Source organism: Boleophthalmus pectinirostris, unplaced genomic scaffold, assembly GCF_026225935.1.
Source record: "Boleophthalmus pectinirostris isolate CB_2022bp ecotype Guang Dong unplaced genomic scaffold, ASM2622593v1 HiC_scaffold_19, whole genome shotgun sequence".
NCBI lineage: Eukaryota > Metazoa > Chordata > Actinopteri > Gobiiformes > Gobiidae > Boleophthalmus > Boleophthalmus pectinirostris.
Genome location: NW_026571140.1, coordinates 39,625,193 through 39,648,430, shown reverse-complemented (window position 1 = coordinate 39,648,430; position 23,238 = coordinate 39,625,193). Strand labels below are relative to the sequence as shown.

Genomic DNA, 23,238 nt, shown 5'->3' with positions numbered 1-23,238 from the left:
TCTTTATTTATGTTCTGTTCCCACCTTGTGATGTCACGAAGCTGTAATTTTCAAGTTAACAGCTCCTTTTACCTTTAGATCAGCTGAGTTTTGGCAATTACAAGGCCTAAAATAATCAAAATTCTAGTGAAGGTGTGTAATAAACATGCAGGGTTTGTGCGTTCACTGCAAAAAACTAAATCTAGTCAAGTTAAAATGACTTGAATTAAGAAAGTTTTATTATGATTTGAGTCGATTTCACTTGACAAGTAAAATGATCTGCCAATGGAACAAGATTTTTGTAGTTAAAATATGAAAATACATCTTTCTACACTTAAAATCAAATGTTGCTTGAATTAAGAACAACACACTTCCTCCATTGGTAGAAAATTTGACTTGTCAAGTGAAACATTCTTAATTTAAGTCATTTTAACTTACATAGATATTGTTTTTTTCCAGCCTTAAACATGTGTAAACGAAATGAAACATAAATATAATACTCCTTATAATATTCAGAGAGTTTTGTGTCTTACGTTTGGAGCAGTCTCGTCCGATCCATCCTGGGTAACACTGACACGAGCCGTCGATGGGGTTACACGTCCCGTTGTTTGTGCAGGAACAGGACTCTGCGCAGGCTTTCCCGAACTTCCCACTGGGACAAACTGTAAACAGAGAGAAGAGGGAACATTTAAATGACATGAAAATATGTGTAAAGACGCTGTACCTGAATTTTACCGTCTTAAAAACCGTGAAAAACTGTTTGTAGTGGTCCAAAGTTACTCCTCACTTTCCTTACAAATTCAGAGCATCGTAATTATTCACCGCGATGAGTTTATAAACCCTTTTCACAACTTTTACAGGTGATTTTTACCAACAGCTAGCATGATAAGGTGCACTTCCTGATTATTCTCCCGCTACCAGGCCAAGTTGATGGAAATGAGCGTCTTTGTTATGATCTGGCATATTTACACACTAATTATAGATGTTCATAATGTGTGCAGTCAAATAAAATAAATAAAATTAAATAAAAAAATAAATAAAATAAAACAAATAAAATAAAATGAATAAATACATAAAACTAATAAAATAATTAATAAATAAATTAAATAAAACTAATAAAATAAATACAAATAAACAAAATAAAACAAATAAATATCTATATATATATAATAAAAAATACAGATCTGTGGAGAGGCAACCCTGCACTGTCAAATAAAATAAATTACAATTAAACAAATAAAATAAAATGAACAAATAAATAAAACAAATAAAATCAATAATAAATAAATAAATAGATAAAATAAATAAAATAAAACAAAATAAATATAAAAAAATACAAATGTGTGGAGAGGTGACCCTGTTTACAGTACGAATGCATGTTTTTCACTGTATTTTTAGCTATAAAAAATGTAATTTAATATACGCCATTGAATAAATGATTTCACGCAAATGCAAAACAATAACATCTCCATGGAGACAGTTCCCCAATTAGAAAAGTTACATAGTGCAGCTTTAAACAGAATCCTGCAATGAAAACATAAATGGCAAATCTGATCACAACTTTAATATTTGTGAGAAAAAGCTGCCAAAATGATCCAAACTCAGACCTGTTTTACTGCAAAATACATCTGGACGATATTTATATTTATTTATAACGTGATTAATGTGTAGTTTTGGAGTCACTTTGCTCTTTTGACGCTACACAGACGCAGATAAACCCGACACAGACGCGTTTAAGGTCCTTTTAATTCAATCGCAGTCTCTCCATCTCCCGAACACACAGATAAGACGCAGCCAATGAGAGGGGAGAGTTTAGATCTGTCACACGCACGGCCCTTTGCATCTGCGCACGTTTTATCTGTAAAGAGACGGGTTTAAGTTCAAATACAGTCACTACTTCTGTCTGTGAGGGACTGGAAAGTTGGTGTAGAAGTTCAAATTTACACTTAAAATATAAACATTGTGGGAAGAAACATGACCGGACTACAGTGATATCCTTCATTTATCACGCTGGGGGTGTTCTGCGTGTAAGTCTACGGTGGAATGTTCAACAGTTACCATGGTGACACTGCCTGATAAGTTTTTTTTTTTTTTTTAATCAGTTCACCTGTTGTATTTCCAGGTAAATCAGTTCTTTTTTCGTCAGATTGTGTTAAAACAAAGCTCAGATTAAAGTCTAATTTGAGTCAGAGGTTTAGACAGAGCAGTGCCTCCAGTTAGCATCAGCCCTCCTATAGATTATATCTAGCTGCAAAGTAGAGGTCTGCGCGGGACAGAATTTTGAGTCCCGCTCCTGCAAAGAATTGTAATTTCCAGTCCCACATCTGCGATATTTTGTCTCGCGCCCGCAAGTCCCGCAGGATGGAAACCTTTGCTTTCTTAAACTCTGTCAAACACGGAGAAGCGAAAGAAATTGGGCTGCGTATGAGAGGAGGCGCGGTGGGCGTTTTGGCGGCATGGTTAAGTTCTGGCTAAATCCTGTTTTAGTCCTGGTTTTAGAGCTGTTTTTAGACCTGGTTTAGTCCTGGTTTAGTTCTGGTGGAGTTCTGGTTTTGTTGCGCAGGCAGCACGAAGTACAGAAGGAGGGACTGTTCGCACGGCGTAAGGGTCGGGTGGGTCAGTCTGCGCGGCGTACGGGAAGGGGGACGGTGTGCTGCTTAAAATGTTTTTATTAATGCTAAATAAAATCTCCAGCACAAATTATGCATGATATGCTCACATTCATCTTTTGTATATTTTACTTTATACTCATATTTAGTTTGCGGGACGACAGTTTATCACTGTCTTTCTTACTTATTTACGTATTTCTTACTTAATTACTCATGAACTAACCATTTGCATGTTTACAAATGTATATTTAAGTTCACATTTGAGCATTTATTAATTATCAGTAAGCTATGAGAGAATGATTTACTAATAATGCAATGATCATTCAGGCGGCTGTTGTCTGTTAGTTCAGTCTTTTTGAGAGTTTTTCTAAAGTGAAGACGAATAATGCTTTATTAAGCATTTGTTAACGTTGATCAAATTCCAGAGAAACAATTATGCATTATTAGTAAATCAATCTCTCATGGCTTACTAATCATTAATAAATGCTCAAATTTGTACTTAAATATAAAAACATTTACAAATGCACACACAAATGGTTAGTTCATGAGTAATTAAGTAAGAAATACTTATGAGTAACTATTTACAGCACAGGCGAAGTAAGTGCAAGTTAAGTGCTAATTCAGGTAGTAATTAAGTAGTTACTAAGCGTGAATCATTATTAATTAAGTCTTTGTTCATTATTAATTAAGTCTTTGTTCATGCTTTATCAAGGCTAAATAAGGTGTAGTTATTATAAAGTGTTACCCTATTTTATTTTTTATTTATTTGTTTAATTTTTTATTTTATTTTGGGTTGTTTAGCCTGTGGGTGGGGGGCGGGGGGGTGTTGACATTCAGATGTGTCCTCTCTGTCATATCTACAATGGTATTATTCAGTACAGTCCACTCTGTTTGTTAAAGGTTGTATAGAGGATTTTCCAAGGAACGAGAAATCCAGCGACTGTTTGTCCTTTTTCAAATGTTGCGCATGCGTGAAACCACCCCCCCTCCCCTACAGCTCCTACGTAGAAACGCCTCCTCCCTCCTCCTCCTTACGCCAGAAACAGGTTTGTTTACAGCCGGTGAGCTGCACATGACTTGTAAACAACTAACTACAGTGTTGGTTAGGCAAGACGGAGAAGTGAGGAGCGGGGGGAGGGGGTGTGCGGACATTTCGTTCGCGGACGAGAAGTGAGGAGCAGGGAGAAGAGCGGAGCAGGGAGAGAGGAGAGAGGAGAGAGGAGAGGGGAGCGGGTGCCCGGAGAAGTGAGGAGCAGGGGGAAGAGCGGATCGGGCAGCGGGGACAGGAGCAGGAAAGGGGTGCAGAGAAGGTTGCGCGGAGATTCAGTGCGAATGAACTAGCTACAACACGCAGCAGCAAGCGGACTCTTTCTTTGCCTTGAAAATTACGTTTTCAGACATAGGATATCGCTTTCGTGTCCTGAAAAACGTTTGTCTAGCTCTTGGAAATAAAGTACGTTTTCATAATAAGCAGAAGTTTCCTGTCCAGGAGTAATTTGTGGACCAGTGCGTCAGTCTTTAGACCCTGCGTCTGCTTCAGTCGCGCCATCGCTGGAATGAATCTACAAGAATCACCTTAGTTTGGCTTCGCTGCTTTTCCCCTTGTCTTCTTCTTTCAGCGACCTCAAAAACGGACTTTCTTTTGCGGCGAACTGCTCCTGGATTCTTGTCGCCATTGCAACAAACTTTGTGCGAACTGCGAGGAAGATATAGGTCAAAAAAAGCCACTAAAAACTGTTGCGTTGGTGGAGTAAACAGCGTCTGTGCGTCTTGCGTCTGTGGACTGCGTGACAGACGTACGTAAACCACGTACCGGCGGCGCGCAGGCAAGTCAGTTACACTAGAAACGTAGGGAGTTTGATTGACAGCCTGTCAGCTCACAGATAACGAGGCAGTGTCGTTATCTATTGGCAAATGTTTAGCTGGCCCCACCACGTCCAGAGTTGATGAATTTTTATTCTCTTTTTTTTGGTCATCATAATTACAAGGCTACTGCATCTCTATAATCTATCATTGACAACTTGAAACAAAAAAAAAATCCTCCATACAACCTTTAATGTTAAACATGTTCAATAAACAAAGTTGGAAAAAGACAAAAAAAGAGAAAAAATCAGATCTGTGTCGTTAAAAGATCAGACACAGGTCACACAGGGGCCAAAAATAAGAGCACATAGACCAGTAAACGCCCGCGGACCACTATGAAATCCACCTGGACCACTGACGGTTCACACAGATAAAAGACCACCCTTTGAAAACCACGGCAGCTTCTTTTATAAAACTACTTCTTGCTTTTTCTTGAAACCAAACAACTGTAAACAATTAGTGCAGAATGAAAAACAGAAATCATGAGATCAGACTCCAGGCTGTAATTTCTCATTTCCAAACACACGAGTCTCTGTGTAATTAAACAAACAGGATTAAAATGTTGATTACGTGAGTCTGTGCTCTGGGCCTGATGACTTTAGCCCAACTCTGTCTAATAATACCAGAGTTTATCCACGGGAGGATCACATTTAGTTTCACGTGTTTACATCGGACAAGAGGATCGATGTAATAATGTAGTTTCCTCGTCACAAACAGACCTGGAGTTGAGTTTTGTTTCATGTTTAACGCACAAACTCTGCAGATTTAGACTTCACCAGGTGGAACAGAGCGTTTTGGAGATGTGGACAGATTAATAATAAACAAATAAAACACAAAACACCAAAACACAACTCCAGGTCTGTTTTTGAGAAGGTAACAACATTATACAGTCGTCCCTCGATATAAAAAGGTTCAAGCTTTCACGGTCTCGCTGTTTCGCGGATTTACATGCTGAACCAGAACTGACCCAGGACTAAACCAGGACTGAACCAGGACTAAACCAGGACTGAACCAGGACTAAACCAGGATTGAACCAGGATTAAACCAGGACAGGACTAAACCAGGACTAAACCAGGACCAGGACTGAACCAGGACTGAACCAGGACTGAACCAGGACTGAACCAGGACTAAACCAGGACTGAACCAGGACTAAACCAGGACTAAACCAGGACTAAACCAGGACTAACCAGGACTAAACCAGGACTAAACCAGGACTAAACCAGGATTAAACCAGGACCTAAACCAGTAACCAGGACCAGGACTAAACCAGGACTAAACCAGGATTAAACCAGGAAAACCAGACTACCAGGACTAAACCAGGACTAAACCAGGATAAACCAGGACTAAACCAGGACTTAAAACCAGGACTAAACCCAGGACTAAACCAGGACTTAAACCAGGACTAAACCAGGACTAACCACTGGACTAATAAACCAGGACTCAGGACTAATAAGGACTTTTAAGAAGGATGTGATTGTCCTGTGTGAGAAAAGTGTATAAAGTTTGTACTGAGGGGTTTTACAGACTTAAAACAGATAGAATAATTGTTAAATATAAAGTCGACTCGCGGGTTATTTCTAAACGAGGGACACTGTATCCATGTTCCTGTGGTAAATCTTTGTCTTCTTACATCTTTGTATTGGGTCGTCAGTCGGCAATTGCCTCTCCCCTCCTCTCTTATTCCTCTCTCCTCTCTCTTTCTCTCTCTGTTCTGTTTTTTTCTTCTGTTAAAGTGTGTATTGACTGTGGCTCTAACAGTTCCTCCTGAGCGTCAGGACAGAACACGTCTTTATCCTTTTACTTTCCTTAAACACTTTAATATGTAAATGAGGCCATTAAACATTTGAACATTTCATTTGATTATTCAGCAGTTCTGCTCCTAACATGACCGATAAGAGAGTGGGACTGTTGGACCATCGGCAGGTCAGAGTAATTGTAATGACTCAGGAACATTAAAGGAACCGTGTGAAGTCCATTTACAGTAAATACAAATGGACAGAGTGAACGTGCTGCTGGAGCTGCCGCAGTGTTCCAACACGATGTGAGCGACTAAGTGGTTCCTCCGAGATCTGATCTATAAAAACTCTCCCTTAGCGTTCACAGGCCGACAGAGAACCGCGTCGCTGCCGATTCCTGCGCATAATCTCGAACCGGACCCAAACCCTCCTTAGTGTAAAATTAGCTGTAAGATTCTGTACGAGGCTCCGCCCACCAGTCTACGTCACCCACAAAACACGATACAAAACTGTAAACAGCAACTTGACAAACCTGTGAATCAATGGATCAGTCGTTTTTCAAAACAAAACCAAAAACCAGGACTAAACTACGACTGAACCAGGACTGAACCAAATCTAAAACTACACAGGCACCTGTCCCGACACTCAGTCCTGGTTTAGTCCTGATTTAGACCTGGTTTAGTCCGTTATCATTTTTCACCCCCACTCCCCCGCACCACCACATCCACAAACCCACAGTGGAGTCCAACGCAAACAGTGGTCACACCGCTCAGTAGACACTCCGCCGCTGGATGGACCCTCACCACCAAAAGCAGCAGCTCTGCTGCACAACAGCGCTGTTTGTTTTGTTTGCAAAAAACAGCACCGTGCAACGACGCCATCGGCTGCGCAGGTGTGAACACGGCCACAGAACCACAGGTGACAGCGCCCGAGTGCGACACGGCCCAAAAGTCCCAGTGCTGGTGCGTCTCTAGTACAGCAGGCGCTGGGACAGACAGACGCACTGACTGGACGTCCCTGAGAAAATCCCGGGCCTCAGTTAAAAACTGTTGTGTTCTGTGTGTTATATATGTAGATTATTTATCCGATACCTGATTGGCACCTAACGTCTGAGTCTGGATCGAGTCCACACTCATGTGATCGGCGCTGATTTCGGATCGGGACAACCCTAATTTTTTTCCTGTTATTCATTTTAACACAAAATCGAAAACTGAAAAAACAAATCGTTATCTGTTTTTTCATTTTGGTTTTGGAGACAAATAATGAAAAACTATTTTTTTCATTTTCTTAGTTTTGATTTTATTTTGAAAAACTATGTTTCACAGTGTGGCATTAAACCTTTCTACCTTCATGAAAACCAAACCAGACCAAGTTACAGGTCAGGTCTGTGGAGAGGCGACCCCGCTCACAGTCAAAATGCTTGTTTTTCTTGGTATTTTTGAGCTATAAAACCACCTGTAAGTGAATAAATGTAAAGTAGAGCTGCTGTTTAATGTCACACTGTGGAACATTCCGGGCTCAGCAATGACATATGTGTAGAAACAAGCAGGTGACGGACACAATGCACCTTTAATTCATAATAAAAGTTAATAAAAAATGCGTCAAATAAGAATATAAAACAGATAAGGGTTGGATATGCAAAATTGTGTTTCAACAGAATAAAAAAAATAAATAAAAATGCTTCTTAAATGTAAAACTTTAAGTGTATCAGGTCCCAACTTTTCTTTTTTAGTCAAACATGTCTCTGTGTATCTGTTTGAGCACCTGCTGAGTTCCGTTGCCTCTTCACGGCGACCGCAGCATCTACTTTACAAAGGCCAAATCCACAAAAGCATTTCAGCGAGAGAGAGAACGCCATTTTCTGACGTCCGTGCCTCTTATTTTTGGCTTTTCCAGACTTCCCGAAGATCACCTGAATGCACCAAAAGCACATGTTTATGCCGGCGGTATTTATAGTTCGAGTCTGTTTACGGCGCTGGAGGTTTTCTGAGGCCTGTGTGAAGGAGATTTCAATGGTGCTTTGACCACTTCAGGGGCTGTCTGGTCACTTCACAAATTCTGTGTCTGCATTTTCTCTTGTTCAAAATAAAACCAGCACAGAACATCTTGTGAGATTAATGTACCGAAATATGAACTTCTAAACTAATACAAGAATCAAATGTGTTATAAAATACAGCAGGTCTAGACAAAACGGCTTGAAAGTTTTATTTAAAGGTGCATTATCGGTCATCTGAGGCTACATTTACACAAAGTCAGACATATTTAGAAAAGAATATTTACCTCTCTCCGTTTTCCAAAATAACATCGTGCACACAGCAGCAACGTTTTAAAAAAAAGTTTTCGTTTACATCGACCCGCAAAAACACGCCATCGAGCGCCGTCATAACTACACCAAACCTCCTATGGAAGATAATTTGTTCCATCAGATTTTGAATTTTAAATACCGCTGAATTTCTTGCTTTTCATTTTTTAACTCTCAAAAAAGAAACGGAATTATTTGTATTCTGAAGTTTACTTGCTGAAATTTTAAAATCCGTGTATCATTCGTTCATTCGTTTTTCAATATAAAATCAAAAATAAGAAAACGAAAAAAACAACAATTTTCTTCATTATTTGTCTCCAAAACCAAAATGAAAAAAACGGATAATGATTCGTTTTTTCAGTTTTCGATTTTGTGTTTCAATGAAGAATGGAAAAAACGGATATCGGCCGTTTCCCGTTTACGTGACTTCCGTGAGTGCGATGTCGGACTTTTACACTGCGTACGGACTGAACCAGGACTGATCCAGGTCCGGGACACTCAGACGGGAGCGAGTGTGAGAAAGCAGTGGGTCTGCTGTGGGATGGGAGCGCAAGAGACAGACACTGATCTTAAACGAACACAGAAGAAACTATAAAAGGTTGATGTGTGATATTATTGTGATATATGTGTGTTACGGCCACGGGCCCCCGGATCCTCCTCTGGCCATATCTGCTTAGATCCGTGTATGTGTGTGCAAGCCTCCATATACAGACCCCCTGCTGTGATGCTGTGATTGGAGGAATCAATTTAAGATGGCATCTGGAGGCCCCTTTTGATTCTAGTGAAGGTGTGTGGAGTTTAAAAACACAGCAGTGCACTTTTTGTATCACCAATGAACTAAGTAGAAGTAAAAAGCCTAAATCTGCAGGGTTTTTGTGTTAAACATGTGAATTAAACGAAACACAACTCCAGGAAACTACATTCTGACATTAAAAGATCAGAAAATAGTGTAATTTGGGCCCTTTAAGGATTTGGGGTCTGTGTTTGACTGGACTGTGGATGAACGGGGGGTGAAGAGCGGGGAGGGGCATTCGGTAAATCTTCGCCGCCGTGAATCGATCTCACAACAGGAGCCGGTGCAGAGTCTGGCAAACAGAGGAGCACTCAGCGACCGGGCAGCGCTCCAGATGCCCTCCCAGACGAAACCCGGCCCCCGGCTCTGTGACTGACGTGGGCACCGGGAGGTTAAACAAGTGGATCTGAACCGGCAACCTCCAGGTCAAAACCATCGCACAAACCCACTGCACCACCTCCGTCTCTATTAAAATACACTACGTGATCTGTCTGTGCTCGTTATGAGAAGGAGGGAGAGGATGGAGAGATGACGGAGGGAGGAGAAAGGGAAGAGATTGGAGAGGAAGAGTAGAGAGAGGTGAATACGAGAATGAGAAAAAAAGAGGCTCAGAGGCAGAAGAGAGGGATGAGAGAGAAGGAGTGGTAGAAAGAGGAGAGAGAGGAACATGGGGAGGAGGGAGAGACAGAGACAGAGGAAGAGAGGGATGATAAAGGAGGTAGAGGGAGGAGAGAGAGACAGATGGGGAGAAGAGAGGAAAAGAGGGAGGACAGAAGAGGTAGATGGAGGAGAGAGAAAGAAGAGAGAGAGAGAGAGAAAGAGGGGGAGAGAGGGATGATAGAGGAGGTAAATGGAGGAGAGAGGGAAAGGAGAGAGAGAGACAGGGGAGAAGAGAGGAAAAAGAGGGACAGAGGGGAAGGAGAGAGACAGAGGGGAGAAGAAAGGAAGAGAGGGATGATAGAGGAAGTAGAGGGGGACAGAGAGAAATGAGAGAGAGAGAGGGGGGGAGAAGAGAGGAAGAGAGGGATGATAGAGAAGGTAAACGGAGGGGAGAGAGAGGGGGGAGAGGAAGAGAGGGATGACAGAGGAGATAGAGGGAGGAGAGAGAGAAAGGAGAGAGAAGGAGAGAGAGAGCGGGAGGAGAAAAGAGGAAGACAGGGATGATAGAAGAGGTTGAAGGGGACAGAGGGAAAGGAGAGAGAGAGAGAGAGACAGAGGGGAGAGGAGCGGAAGAGAGGGATGATAGAAGAGGTAGAGGGGGAGATAGGGAGAGGAGAAAGAGAGAGGGGGAGAAGAGAGGAAGAAAGGGATGATAGAGGGAGAGAGAGTTCAGAAGTGGTAGAAAGAGAAGAGAGAGAATAGGAGAGGTAGAGAGAGACAGAGAGGCTTAGAGGTAGAGAGAGATGAGTGAGGGATGAGAAGAACGAGAGGATGAGAGGAGAGAGAGAGAGAGAGGGAGAGAGGAGAGGAGAGGATGAGAGGAGGAGAGGATGAGAGGAGGAGAGGAGAGAGAGGATGAGAGGAGGAGAGGAGGAGATGAGAGGAGGAGAGGATGAGAGGATGAGAGGAGAGAGGAGGATGAGAGGATGAGAGGAGGAGAGGATGAGAGGAGGAGAGGAGGAGAGGATGAGAGGATGAGAGGAGGAGAGGAGGAGAGGAGGAGAGGATGAGAGGAGGAGAGGAGGAGAGGATGAGAGGAGGAGAGGAGAGAGGATGAGAGGATGAGAGGAGGAGAGGAGGAGAGGAGGAGTGGAGAGGAGAGAGAGAGAGAGGAGGAGGAGGTAGACCCTGGTTGCACAAGGGTCCGTAGAATCCGGGCAGACAGTCACAGAGTCCAGTGATGTGGTGACACGAGCCAGAGCTGTGGACGCACTGAGGACACGAACGACTGCAGCGAGGCCCAAACCAGCCCGAAGAACACACTAAAAACACAAATAAATACAGATTTATACAAACACAACCCGAAGAACACACTAAAAACACAAATAAATACAGATTTATACAAACACAACCCGAAGAACACACTAAAAACACAAATAAATACAGATTTATACAAACACAAAACACAACAAAACACAATGAAGAACACACTAAAAACACAAATAAATACAGATTTATACAAACACAACCCGAAGAACACACTAAAAACACAAATAAATAACAGATTTATACAAATACACAACGAAACGAAACACACTAAAAACACAAACAAATATACAAGTTTATACAAATACACAAACACGAAGAAACACACTAAAAACACAACAAATATACAGGTTTATACAAATATATAACACAAGAAACACACTAAAACACAACAAATATAACAAGTTTATACTAATATAAACATGAACAAACACACTAAAAACACAACAAATATACAAGTTTATATTAATATAACCCGACGAACACACTAAAAACACAAATAAATACAGATTTATACAAACACAACCCGACGAACACACTAAAAACACAACAAATATACAGGTTTATACTAATATAACCTGACGAACGCACTAAAAACACAACAAATATACAAGTTTATACTAATATAACCGACGAACGCACTAAAAACACAACAAATATACAAGTTTATACAAATATAACACGAGAAACACACTAAAAACACAACAAATATACAAGTTTATACTAATATAACCTGACGAACGCACTAAAAACACAACAAATATACAAGTTTATACAAATATAACACGACAAACACACTAAAAACACAACAAATATACAAGTTTATACTAATATAACCCGACGAACACACTAAAAACACAACAAATATACAAGTTTATACAAATATAACATGACCAACAAACTAAAAACACAACAAATATACAAGTTTATACTAATATAACCCGACGAACACACTTAAAAACACAAATAAATATACAAGTTTATACTAATATAACTCAACGAACACACTAAAAACATAAGAAATATACAAGTTTATATAAATACAACCCGAGAAACACACTAAAAACACAACAAATATACAAGTTTATACTAATATAACTCGACGAACACACTAAAAACACAAATAAATACAGATTTATACAAACACAACCTGACGAACACACTAAAAACACAACAAATATACAAGTTTATACAAATATAACACAACCCGAAGAACACACTAAAAACACAACAAATATACAAGTTTATACAAATATAACCCGACGAACACACAAAACTAAAAAACACAACAAATATACAAGTTTATACAAATATAACACAACAAACACACTAAAAGTTTACACAACAAATATACAAGTTTATACAAATATAACCCGACGAACACACTAAAAACACAACAAATATACAAGTTTATACTAATACAAACATATAAACATACAAAAATAGTCCTAGGTCAGTCCTGGTTCAGTTCTGGTGTAGTCCTGGTTTAGTCCTGGACAGTCCTGATTCCTAGATTAGTCCTGGTTTAGTTTTAGTTCATTCCTGGTTTAGTCCTCCTGATTCAGTCCTGGAATCAGTCCTAGATTAGTCCTGGAATCAGTCCTAGATTAGTCCTGGTTTAGACCTGGAATCAGTCCTAGATTAGTCCTGGTTTAGACCTGGAATCAGTCCTAGATTAGTCCTGGTTTAGTCCTGGTTCAGTCCTGGTTTAGTCCTCCTAGATCAGTCCTGGAATCAGTCCTAGATTAGTCCTGGTTTAGTCCTGGTTCAGTCCTGGTTTAGTCCTCCTAGATCAGTCCTGGAATCAGTCCTAGATTAGTCCTGGTTTAGTTCTGGAATCAGTCCTAGTTCAGTCCTTGTTTAGTCCTGGTTTAGTCCTAGTTCAGTCCTAGTTCAGTCCTGGTTTAGTCCTAGTTCAGTCCTGGTTTAGTCGCAGTTCAGTCCTGGTTTAGTCCTCCTGATTCAGTCCTGGAATCAGTCCTAGATTAGTCCTGGTTTAGTCCTGGAATCAGTCCTAGATTAGTCCTGGTTTAGTCCTGGTTCAGTTCGTGGCGTGTGCGGCACAAAAGTCCACCGTTTCATTTCGTGATTGTAATTCTTGAAGTCGTAACTTTTCAATTCTTATTCTGATGGACGCTTTAGTTAGAATGATTTTAATTTGTGTTGATTTATCTCGGGTCTGGGCGGGTGCGGGTTTAACTTTGATATTATCACGGGTAAACGGGCGGGTGCGGGTCTCCAAAAAAGGACCCGTGCAGGACTCCGTTTCAGGGTTCGTTTTCTGAACAAAAGCGTCTCACACTGTCTCACTCACAGAACAAATAAAGTCTGTTACTAGTTCTTACATTATTGTTTTCAGTCGGATATTTTGATGAGATCTGTTGTCCTTCACTGGGCGTTTGGTTTTTCCGTCTCTTTCTCTCCGACATAAACTTGAAACATTAAACTGATAAAGCGTCCTTGAGGTGCTCTTATCACACCGGGACGTATTCAGAGCAGTGTTGGTATAAAATCCATAATTCAAGGTAAAAACTTTGGCTTTGTCCCAAATGCAAACACTCTGACACCAAATGAACCAGTGCGCTTTGTAAAACCTTGACTCTTATCCTTCATACTAACTTATCTTTTGACACGTGGACCAAGTAAGTACAATAAAAATACCTACAACTTCAACTTCCACTTTTAAAACACTGAAACACCTTCATAGAAATAAACAAAAGTGGTAGAAGTAGTAGTAGTAAATTGTTCGGGTTACAGACTCAAAGATGTGAGTTTAATTCTGAATAAACATGAATTCCGCTTTAAAAAAGACCACGTAAACGCTTAATTCCTAACAAAAAATGATTAAAAACTGAATAAACCACACACTTATTTAGGAATTTAGTTTAATTTCGAAGTAAGTTGGTGTTTTTTTCCGATTTTAAAGCCAAATTGATTTATTCCTCGATCATGTAAACTTTTATTTCTTCTTAAAAATAATTCCGGTTGTGATCTGGGTGATCCGGGCTCCACCAGTCCAGGCTTCGGACTTTCCTCCACGTCTCTTTGGATTTGTGAGTGGGATGTGGGAGTGGGCTGAGGTAGAGCAGCCGTTGACTCAGTTTGTCTTCTTCCTTCCTTCTCCGACACTCTTCCCTTCTCCTCCTCAGCCGACAGACGGAAAGTGTGATGAGAGAATTCTACAGCTGCTGCGCAATTATCATCGGAATGACGAAACAAATGGAAAAAGTTTGGATCGTGTTTGTGTCCGTGGTGTAACGACAAACCGAGATGACAAAAAATCCGGTAGCAGCTGAAGTGTGTGTTTTCTTCTGGTCGACATAAACACGTTCAGTCAGGACCCTTCCCCACCCCCAGACGCTGAGCGGAATTAAATAAAGGAGATTTAACATGTTTTCCATGTAAACCAGGGGTGTCAAACTCATTTTGGTCCGGGGCCGAATCAGAAAACTCATGTCATATAAACCCCAAAAATAGCAATAAGTTCAAATATTTGTGCAGAGAAACACAAATCTATTACAGAAATCTTTTTTAAATGATGAATTGTTTCTTTTACAAAATATTATAATATGAACAACCTGAAACTTTAAGAAAAATACAATTTCAACACAATGTTTTAATATTAACTTTTATGCAAATAAGAATAAGTAAATTTTTCTTGGAAAATCCTACACTCTGCGTCCACCTTTGTTATTTTGGACATTTTTCTGATGAGGGTGTCATGATCAACAGTCAAAACGATCGTCCTTTAAGAGCGTTTGGAAAGAGACAAGTCTTCATTTGTGCTGCTCTGGTGGGAGGGGCCACGTACAGAGACACTGGAGACGCTGCTGTGATAAACACCACAGAAAATTAACAATAATTTAATAGAAAATATAATTAAAATATTTTAGTAGAAAATCAGCCGAGGGCCAGATTAAAGGTCTTGGAGGACCGGATCCAGCCCCCGGGCCGTATGTTTGACACCCCTGGTGTAAACCTTAATTCGTACTTATTATTTTTATGTAAACTCAAAGGAAAATATTTAAATTCAGTCCTATTTAATTCAGAACAATTAATTAAAACATCATGTAAACGTAACCATTGAAAGGTGAATTAGCCAATCACGGTCTGTCCGTACCAAAATAAATATGGCTGCTTAGAAGGGAATAAAATCTCCTTAATTGCTCCTCCTCACAGTTACCTTTCACTGTGTCTTTGTGCTAAACTGATTCATCAGCCGGTTTCACTTCGTGGAAACCGTCTGACCTCGCAGCATTCGTTCGCTCAACTGTAGGCGGATACTTTTTTCATTTAACCAATCGCTGCTATTAGGTCATGACGTATGTAATGCGCCAAATCCCGTAGGAAGAAGGACAATAACGTCTTTCCCCTTGATAAAATTCACCAAACATTCTCTTTGTTCCGGCTTTAAATCCTCGATCTCAGGAATCATTGCCCACACAGAATATATGGCTCTTCACTGATTGGCTGGTGTCCTGTCCTCCTCGCACTTCCGGGGTTTTTGCGAACCGTCTTTTGTATTTCGAGTCCTGAGATTGACCGGAGGCACTGGGAAAATCTGCCTTTTCCTACAGCATCATGGTCTGGGAATCTTCATTTGGAATCTCTGGTGTCATTTGATCAGTTCTAGATAGTTGTAAAAAGTGCGGTGACCGAGACCTGAGTGTGTGTTTTTCTTGAGATGTAAATGGGTTTGTAATGTGACACTTTGTGATGTGACTGTGTTGTATTGATTGTGTGTGTTGGCTGCAGTCGTGCTCAATCTCAATGGGATCTCCTGGTTAAATAAAGGCAAAATAAAACTTAAAAAAAAAAAAAAGAGCAGAGGGGGCTGAAAAACACGCCGGATTTCTGCAGAATCAATGAGTGAAGCGCTAAACTCTTTGGCTCAGTGGTTGGAGCGGAGATCGTTTCTTGTTTGGATCGAGTTCTATTGATGTGTCCTTAGGCAAGACACTTCACCCAACACGTCTGTGGAGCAGATTGGCAGCTTCATTTACGTCAATCTACTACAGACTACAGCTGATCCCCCTGTGCTCCGGTGCACAGGTACAGTAGTAGTAATAGTAGTAGTAGTAGTAGTTGTTGTAGCAGTAATAATAGTACTTCTCACCACTCCCACAGTTGGTGTCTCTGTAGTAATAGAAGTAGTAATAGTAGTAGAAATACTCACCTCTCCTACAGTTTGTCCCCCTGTAGTAATAGCAGTACTAGTAGTAGTAGTAGTAGTAGTTAGTTAGTTAGTAGTAGTAGTTGTTAGGAGTAGTAGTAGTAGAAGTACCACTACTACTCATCTCTCCCACAGTTGTTCCCTCTGTAGTAATAGCAGAAGTAGTAGTAGTAGTAGTAGTAGTAGTAGTAGTAGTACTAGTAGTAGTACTCATCTCTCCTACAATTGGTCCCTGTGTAGTAGTAAAAGTAGCAGTAGTAGTAGTAGTAGTAGTAGTAGTAGTTAGTTAGTTAGTTAGTTAGTTAGTTAGTAGTAGTAGTTGTTAGTAGTAGTAGTAGAAGTACCACTACTACTCATCTCTCCCACAGTTCCCTCTGTAGTAATAGCAGAAGTAGTAGTAGTAGTAGTAGTAGTAATAATAATAGTAGTAGTAGTAGTAGTAGTAGTAGTACTAGTAGTAGTACTCATCTCTCCTACAATTGGTCCCTGTGTAGTAGTAAAAGTAGCAGTAGTAGTAGTAGTAGTAGTAGTAGTTAGTTAGTTAGTTAGTAGTAGTAGTTGTTAGGAGTAGTAGTAGTAGAAGTACCACTACTACTCATCTCTCCCACAGTTCCCTCTGTAGTAATAGCAGAAGTAGTAGTAGTAGTAGTACTAGTAGTAGTACTCATCTCTCCTACAATTGGTCCCTGTGTAGTAGTAAAAGTAGCAGTAGTAGTAGCAGTAGCAGCAGCAGCAGTAGTAGCAGTAGTAGTAGTAGTAGTAGTAGTAGTAGTAGTAGTAGTAGTAGTAGTAGTAGTAGTAGTAGTAGTAGTAGTATTTCTCACCTCTCCTGCAGCTGGTTCCTCTGTATCCCGGTGCACATGTACAGTAGTAGTAGTAGTAGTAGTAGTAGTAGTAGTAGTAGTAGTAGCAGCAGCAGCAGCAGCAGCAGCAGCAGCAGCAGCAGCAGCAGCAGCAGCAGCAGCAGCAGCAGCAGCAGTAGTAGTAGTAGTAGTAGTAGCAGCAGCAGCAGCAGCAGCAGCAGCAGCAGTAGTAGTAGTAGTAGTAGTAGTAGTAGTAGCAGCAGCAGTAGTAGTAGTAGTAGTAGTAGTAGTATTTCTCACCTCTCCTGCAGCTGGTCCCTCTGTATCCCGGTGCACAGGTGCAGTAGTAGTAGTAGTAGTAGTAGTAGTAGTAGTAGTAGTAGTAGTAGTAGTAGTAGTAGTAGTATTTCTCACCTCTCCTGCAGCTGGTCCCTCTGTATCCCGGTGCATATGTACAGTAGTAGTAGTAGTAGTAGTAGTAGTAGTATTTCTCACCTCTCCTGCAGCTGGTTCCTCTGTATCCCGGTGCATATGTACAGTAGTAGTAGTAGTAGTAGTAGTAGTAGTAGTAGTAGTAGTAGTAGTAGTATTCTCACCTCTCCTGCAGCTGGTCCCTCTGTATCCCGGTGCATATGTACAGTAGTAGTAGTAGTAGTAGTAGTAGTATTTCTCACCTCTCCTGCAGCTGGTTCCTCTGTATCCCGGTGCATATGTACAGTAGTAGTAGTAGTAGTAGTAGTAGTAGTAGTAGTAGTAGTAGTAGTAGTAGTATTTCTCACCTCTCCTGCAGCTGGTCCCTCTGTATCCCGGTGCGCAGGTGCAGGTTCCGTCTTGGGGGGAGCAGGAGCCTCTGTTTTCACAGGAGCAGCTGAAGGAGCAGTTTGGGCCCCAGCGCCCCTCGGTGCACAGGCTGTCACACTGCACCCCTGACACACAAAACACACAAACCAGCTGTGATAACATTTTATTTTTTTACATTTTTACCTTCTTGAACATGAATAATACACACTTTTTAAGAACCTATATTATGTAAAATTGACTCTTGTGAGCTTTAAGTTGTGTTATAATGTTGTTAACTCATCAAAAACAAACCTGGAGTTGTGTTTTGTTTCATTCACACGAGTAACACTTTATTTTTAGTCTGTACGTCTCCAAAGCTCAAAATGCTCTGTTCCACCTTGTGATGTCATGAAGCAGTAGTTTTCATGTTTTAGTTAGTTTAGTTTTCAGCTCCTTTTACCTTTAATTCAGTAGAGATTTGCAATTCCAGGTGTGAAATTATCCACGCAATTCTAGTGAAGGTGTATGGAGTTTAAAAACACAGTAAAGCACTTCCTGTATTACAACATGACATCACAAGGTGGAAGGAGGAGTGTTTTCTGTTTGAGAGAAGAACCCAGCGTAAATCTGCAGGGTTTGTGCGTTAAACATGTATGAATGAAACAAAACACAACTCCGGGTCTGTTTGTGATGAGGAAACAACATTATGACATAGATCAGAAAATAGTTTAATATCGGCCCTTTAAACATTAAAGCTGCATTGTGTAACTTTTCTGGCGGAGGGTCTGTCAAATGCTTTTCTCCATGAAGATGTTACTGCTTTGTCTGGAATATTTTACAGTACGGTATGGTATTAAACCTTTCTATCGTCATGGAGACCAAACCAGACCGAGTTACAGGTCAGATCTGTGGAGAGGCGACCCCGCTCACAGTCAGAATGCCTGTTTTTTTTTTTGTTTTTTTTACGTATTTTTGAGCTATAAAACCATCTGTAATTGAATAAATTTCAAGTAGAGCTGTTTAATGTCACACTGTGGAACATCTGAAGCAGAGCAATGACGTATCCATAGAAACAAGCAGGCGTCAGACCCTCAATCTTCCTCCAAACTCTTGACGTCTCCGCTGATGACTGACAATTAGAAACGACCGAATCTCGATCTGAAACGCGATCAGCTGCTCATCCTCGCAAAGAAGTGACTGAAAACAAAACTCGGTCCGGACTTTTCCCGTTTAATGAGTGAAGAGTTTCGTCAGAGTTGCGTGAGTCCTGATCAGAGCCGAGTCTGAGCTCTGGGGACTGTCCACGCACAATAAAGGGCCTATTCACATCCTGTAATTACGGCTAATACAAAAGGCTGGATGAAGAAATACGACGTCCGTGTCTGTGTAATCTGAAAGTTGAGTTTAGACGAATGTTCCACAGTGTGACATTAAACAGCTCTACTTTATATTTAGTCAATTACAGGTGGTTTTATAGCTCAAAAATACAGAGAAAATCAGACGTTCTGACTGTGAGCGCGGTCGCCTCTCCACAGATCTGACCCGTAACTTGGTCTGGTTTGGTTTCCATGATACGGTGGCCAAATTAATTATACTTTGGATTAGTAATAAACTTTAGTGGTACTTGACGTCATAGTAGTAGTAGTATTGGTAGTAGCGGTAGAAGTGGTAGAAGTAGAAGTAGTAGCAGTAGCAGTAGTAGCAGTGGTTGTAGTAGTAGTAGTAGTAGTAGTAGTAGTAGCAGTAGTAGTAGTAGTAGTGGTAATAGTAGTAATAGCAGTAGTAGTAGTAGTCATAGTAGTAATTACTAGTGGTTGTAATAGTAGTAGTAGTAGTAGTAGTAGAGTAGTAGTAGTAGTGGTAGTGATAGTATAGTAGTAGTTGTAGTAGTAATCGTAATCGTAGTAGTAGTAGTAGTAGTAGCAGTAGTAGTAGTAGTAGTAGTAGTAGTAGTAATAGTAGTAATAGTAGTAGTAGTAGTAGTAGTAGTAGTAGTAGTAGTAGTAGTAGTAGTAGTAGTAGTAGTAGTAGTAGTAGTAGTAGTAGTAGTAGTAGTAGTAGTAGTAGTAGTAGTAGTAGTAGTAGTAGTAGTAGTAGTAGTAGTAGTAGTAGTAGTATCAGTAGTAGTAGTAGTAGTAGCAGAAGTAGTAGTCAAAATAGTAATTACTAGTGGTTATAGTAGTAGTAGTAGAAGTAGTAGTAGAAGTAGTAGTAGCAGTAGTAGTAGTAGTAGTAGAAGTAGTAGTAGCAGTAGTAGTAGTAGTAGCAGTAGCAGTAGTAGTAAAAGTAGTAGTAGTAGTAATAGTAGTAGCAGTAGAAGTAGTAGTAGTAGTAGTAGTAGTAGTAGTAGTAGTAGTAAAAGTAGTAGTAGTAGTAATAGTAGTAGCAGTAGAAGTAGTAGTAGTAGTAGTAGTAAAAGTAGTAGTAGTAGTAATAGTAGTATCAGTAGAAGTAGTAGTAGTAGTAGTAGTAGCAATCGCAGCAGCAGAAATAGTAGTGGTAGTAGTAGTAGTATCAGTAGTAGTAGTAGCAGCAGAATAAATAGTACTACAGAATATACTTTAAAAGAATGAAACCAAGTAAAGAAAAAGTACGACGGCAGAAAATACATAAAACTATAATGAAATGATCAATTCAAAATGGAAACAGTGCAAATACACTTGTGTTTCGCTCGGGGAAATAAGAACACGGTGAGAAATTAGACTATTTTAACTTTTAACTTTAATTTTATCGGAGTTAAATCTCCACAGAAGCGTCGTAGGAGAAGCCGGAGCAGCTCTTCGCCGCCGGGCTGTGTTCTCCTCGTTAACTTGTTCATTTGGATTAGTTACTTTGGATATTCTTTGGATTAGTAGTACATTTTAGTAGTAATTGTAGTCATAGTAGTAGTAGTATCCTTAGTATCAGTAGTAGTAGTAGCAGTAGCAGTAGAAGTAGTAATATTAGAATTAGTAGTAGCAGTGGTAGCAGTAACAGTAGCAGTAGTAGTAGTACTAGTAGTAGTAATAATAGCAGTAGTAGTGGTAGTCATAGTCGTAGCAGTAGTAGCAGTAGTAGTAGTAGTAGTAGTAGTAGTAGTAGTAGCAGCAGTAGAAGTAGTACCAGTAGTAGCAGTAGTAGTAGTAGAAGTAGAACTAGAACTAGCAGTAGTAGTAGAAGTAGTACTAGTAGCAGTAGCAGTAGTAGTAAAAGTAGTAGTAGTAGTAGTAATAGTAGTATTAGTAGTAGTAGTAGTAGTAGCAATTGCAGCAGAACTAGTCGTTGTAGTAATAGTAGTATCAGTTTTAGTAGCAGTAGTAGTAGAAGTAGTACCAGTAGCAGTAGTAGTAGTAGTAGCAGTAGCAGTAGTAGTAGTAGTTGTAGTAGTATTAGCAGTAGTAGTAGTAGTAGCAGTAGCAGTAGCAGTAGTAGTAGGCTATGAGTAGTAGTAAAAGTAGTAGTAGTAGTAGTAGTATCCGTAGAAGTAGTAGTAGTAATAGTAGTAGTGGTAGCAGTTTTAGTAGCAATAATAATAATTGTAGTAGTAGTATCAGTAGTAGTAGTAGTAGTAGTAGTAGTAGTAGTAGCAATCGCAGCAGCAATAGTAGTAGTACTAGTAGTAGTATCAGTAGTAGAAGCAGCAGAATAAATAGTACTACAGAAAATACTTCAAAAAAATCAAACCAAGTAAAGAAAAAGTACGACGGCAGAAAATACATAAAACTATAATGAAATGATCAATTCAAAATGGAAACAGTGCAAATACACTTGTGTTTCGCTCGGGGAAATAAGAACACGGTGAGAAATTAGACTATTTTAACTTTTAACTTTAATTTTATCGGAGTTAAATCTCCACAGAAGCGTCGTAGGAGAAGCCGGAGCAGCTCTTCGCCGCCGGGCTGTGTTCTCCTCGTTAACTTGTTCATTAAGGTTTTCAGAGTGGTCCTGGGCCCCATTATAACTCAATTAGACTTTCTTCAGAGGAAAAACCTGCAGCTTCGTCATTACGGCTCAAATAAAAGCGAGCGGCGTCCGACCGGCGTGTGAGAGATCTCCGAGGTATTCCCGGGAGGCCAGAAAATTCCGGCGTTTTAAACCGGAGCGGCGGTTCGTGACACGTGATGATGAGGGATGAGGGGAAAGACGAGGAGCCGCGGGGGTTCGTCACACCGACAATAACACCGAGGCGCAGTTATGGTTTGAATAAAATGTACACGGGTAACTGTGGTCCCGATGTAGACTTGGTTTAGTTCTGGGATAGTCCTGGTTTGGTCCGAGGTTTAGTCTCAGTTTAGTCCACAGTTTTGATGTAAAGTGTAGGTTAGTGTTGTCACAAAACTAAAATTTCTAAATTGATACTCAGTACTTTGTCCTAGTCTAGATTAGTAACGGTTTGGTCCTGGTTTAGACCTGGTTTAGACCTGGTTTAGACCTGGTTCAGTCCTGGTTCAGTCCTCAGTTAAGACCTGGTTTATTCCTGGTTTAGTCCTGGTTTAGTCCTGGTTTAGTCCTGGTTTAGACCTGGTTTAGACCTGGTTCAGTCCTGGTTCAGTCCTCAGTTAAGACCTGGTTTATTCCTGGTTTAGTCCTGGTTTAGTCCTGTTTAGTCCTGGTTTAGTCCTGGTTTAGACCTGGTTTAGACCTGGTTCAGTCCTCGGGTTCAGTCCTCAGTTAAGACCTGGTTTAGTCCTGGTTCAGCTCTGGTTAAATTTTGGATCAGTCCTGGTTCAGTCCTGGTTTGGTTCCTAGTTTAGTTCTGGTTCAGTTCTGGTTCAATTCTGGTTTAGTCCTGGTTTAGTCCTGATTTATTCCTGGTTCAGCTCTGGTTTAGACATGTTCAGTCCTAGTTCAATCCTGGTTCAGTCCTGGTTTAGTCCTGGTTTAGTCTTGGTTCAGTCCTGGTTCAGTCCTGGTTCAAGTCCTGGTTTAGTCCTGGTTTAGACCTGGTTTCAGTCCTGGTTCAGTCTTTAGTACAGTCTTGGTTCTGTACTTGGTTCAGTCCTGGTTTAGTCCTGGTTCAGCTCTGGTTTAGACATGTTTCAGTCCTAGTTCAATCCTGGTTCAATCCTGGTTCAGTCCTGGTTTAGACCCAATTAAAACCTTGTTTAGACCTGGTTCAGTCCTGGTTCAGTCCTGGTTCAGTCCTGGTTTAGTCCTGGTTTAGTCCTGGTTCAGTCCTGGTTTAGTCCTGTTTAGACCCAATTTAAACTTGTTTAGACCTGGTTCAGTCCTGGTTCAGTCCTGGTTCAGCCCTGGTTCAGTCCTGGTTCAGTCCTGGTTCAGTCCTGGTTTAGT

General features: G+C 40.5%; 1 protein-coding gene across 1 annotated transcript in view; it reads right to left on the bottom strand.

Moving 5' to 3' along the window:
• Positions 1 to 23,238, bottom strand: part of LOC110162155 (multiple epidermal growth factor-like domains protein 11) — a 265,012-nt gene that overhangs the window by 30,133 nt on the left and 211,641 nt on the right. The window contains exons 13-15 of the mRNA XM_055154873.1: positions 17,964 to 18,110; positions 11,070 to 11,204; positions 513 to 641 (exon numbers count right to left, since the gene is read on the bottom strand). Of these exons, the coding sequence (XP_055010848.1) occupies positions 513 to 641; positions 11,070 to 11,204; positions 17,964 to 18,110 (411 nt within the window). The remainder of the gene's footprint in view (positions 1 to 512; positions 642 to 11,069; positions 11,205 to 17,963; positions 18,111 to 23,238) is intronic.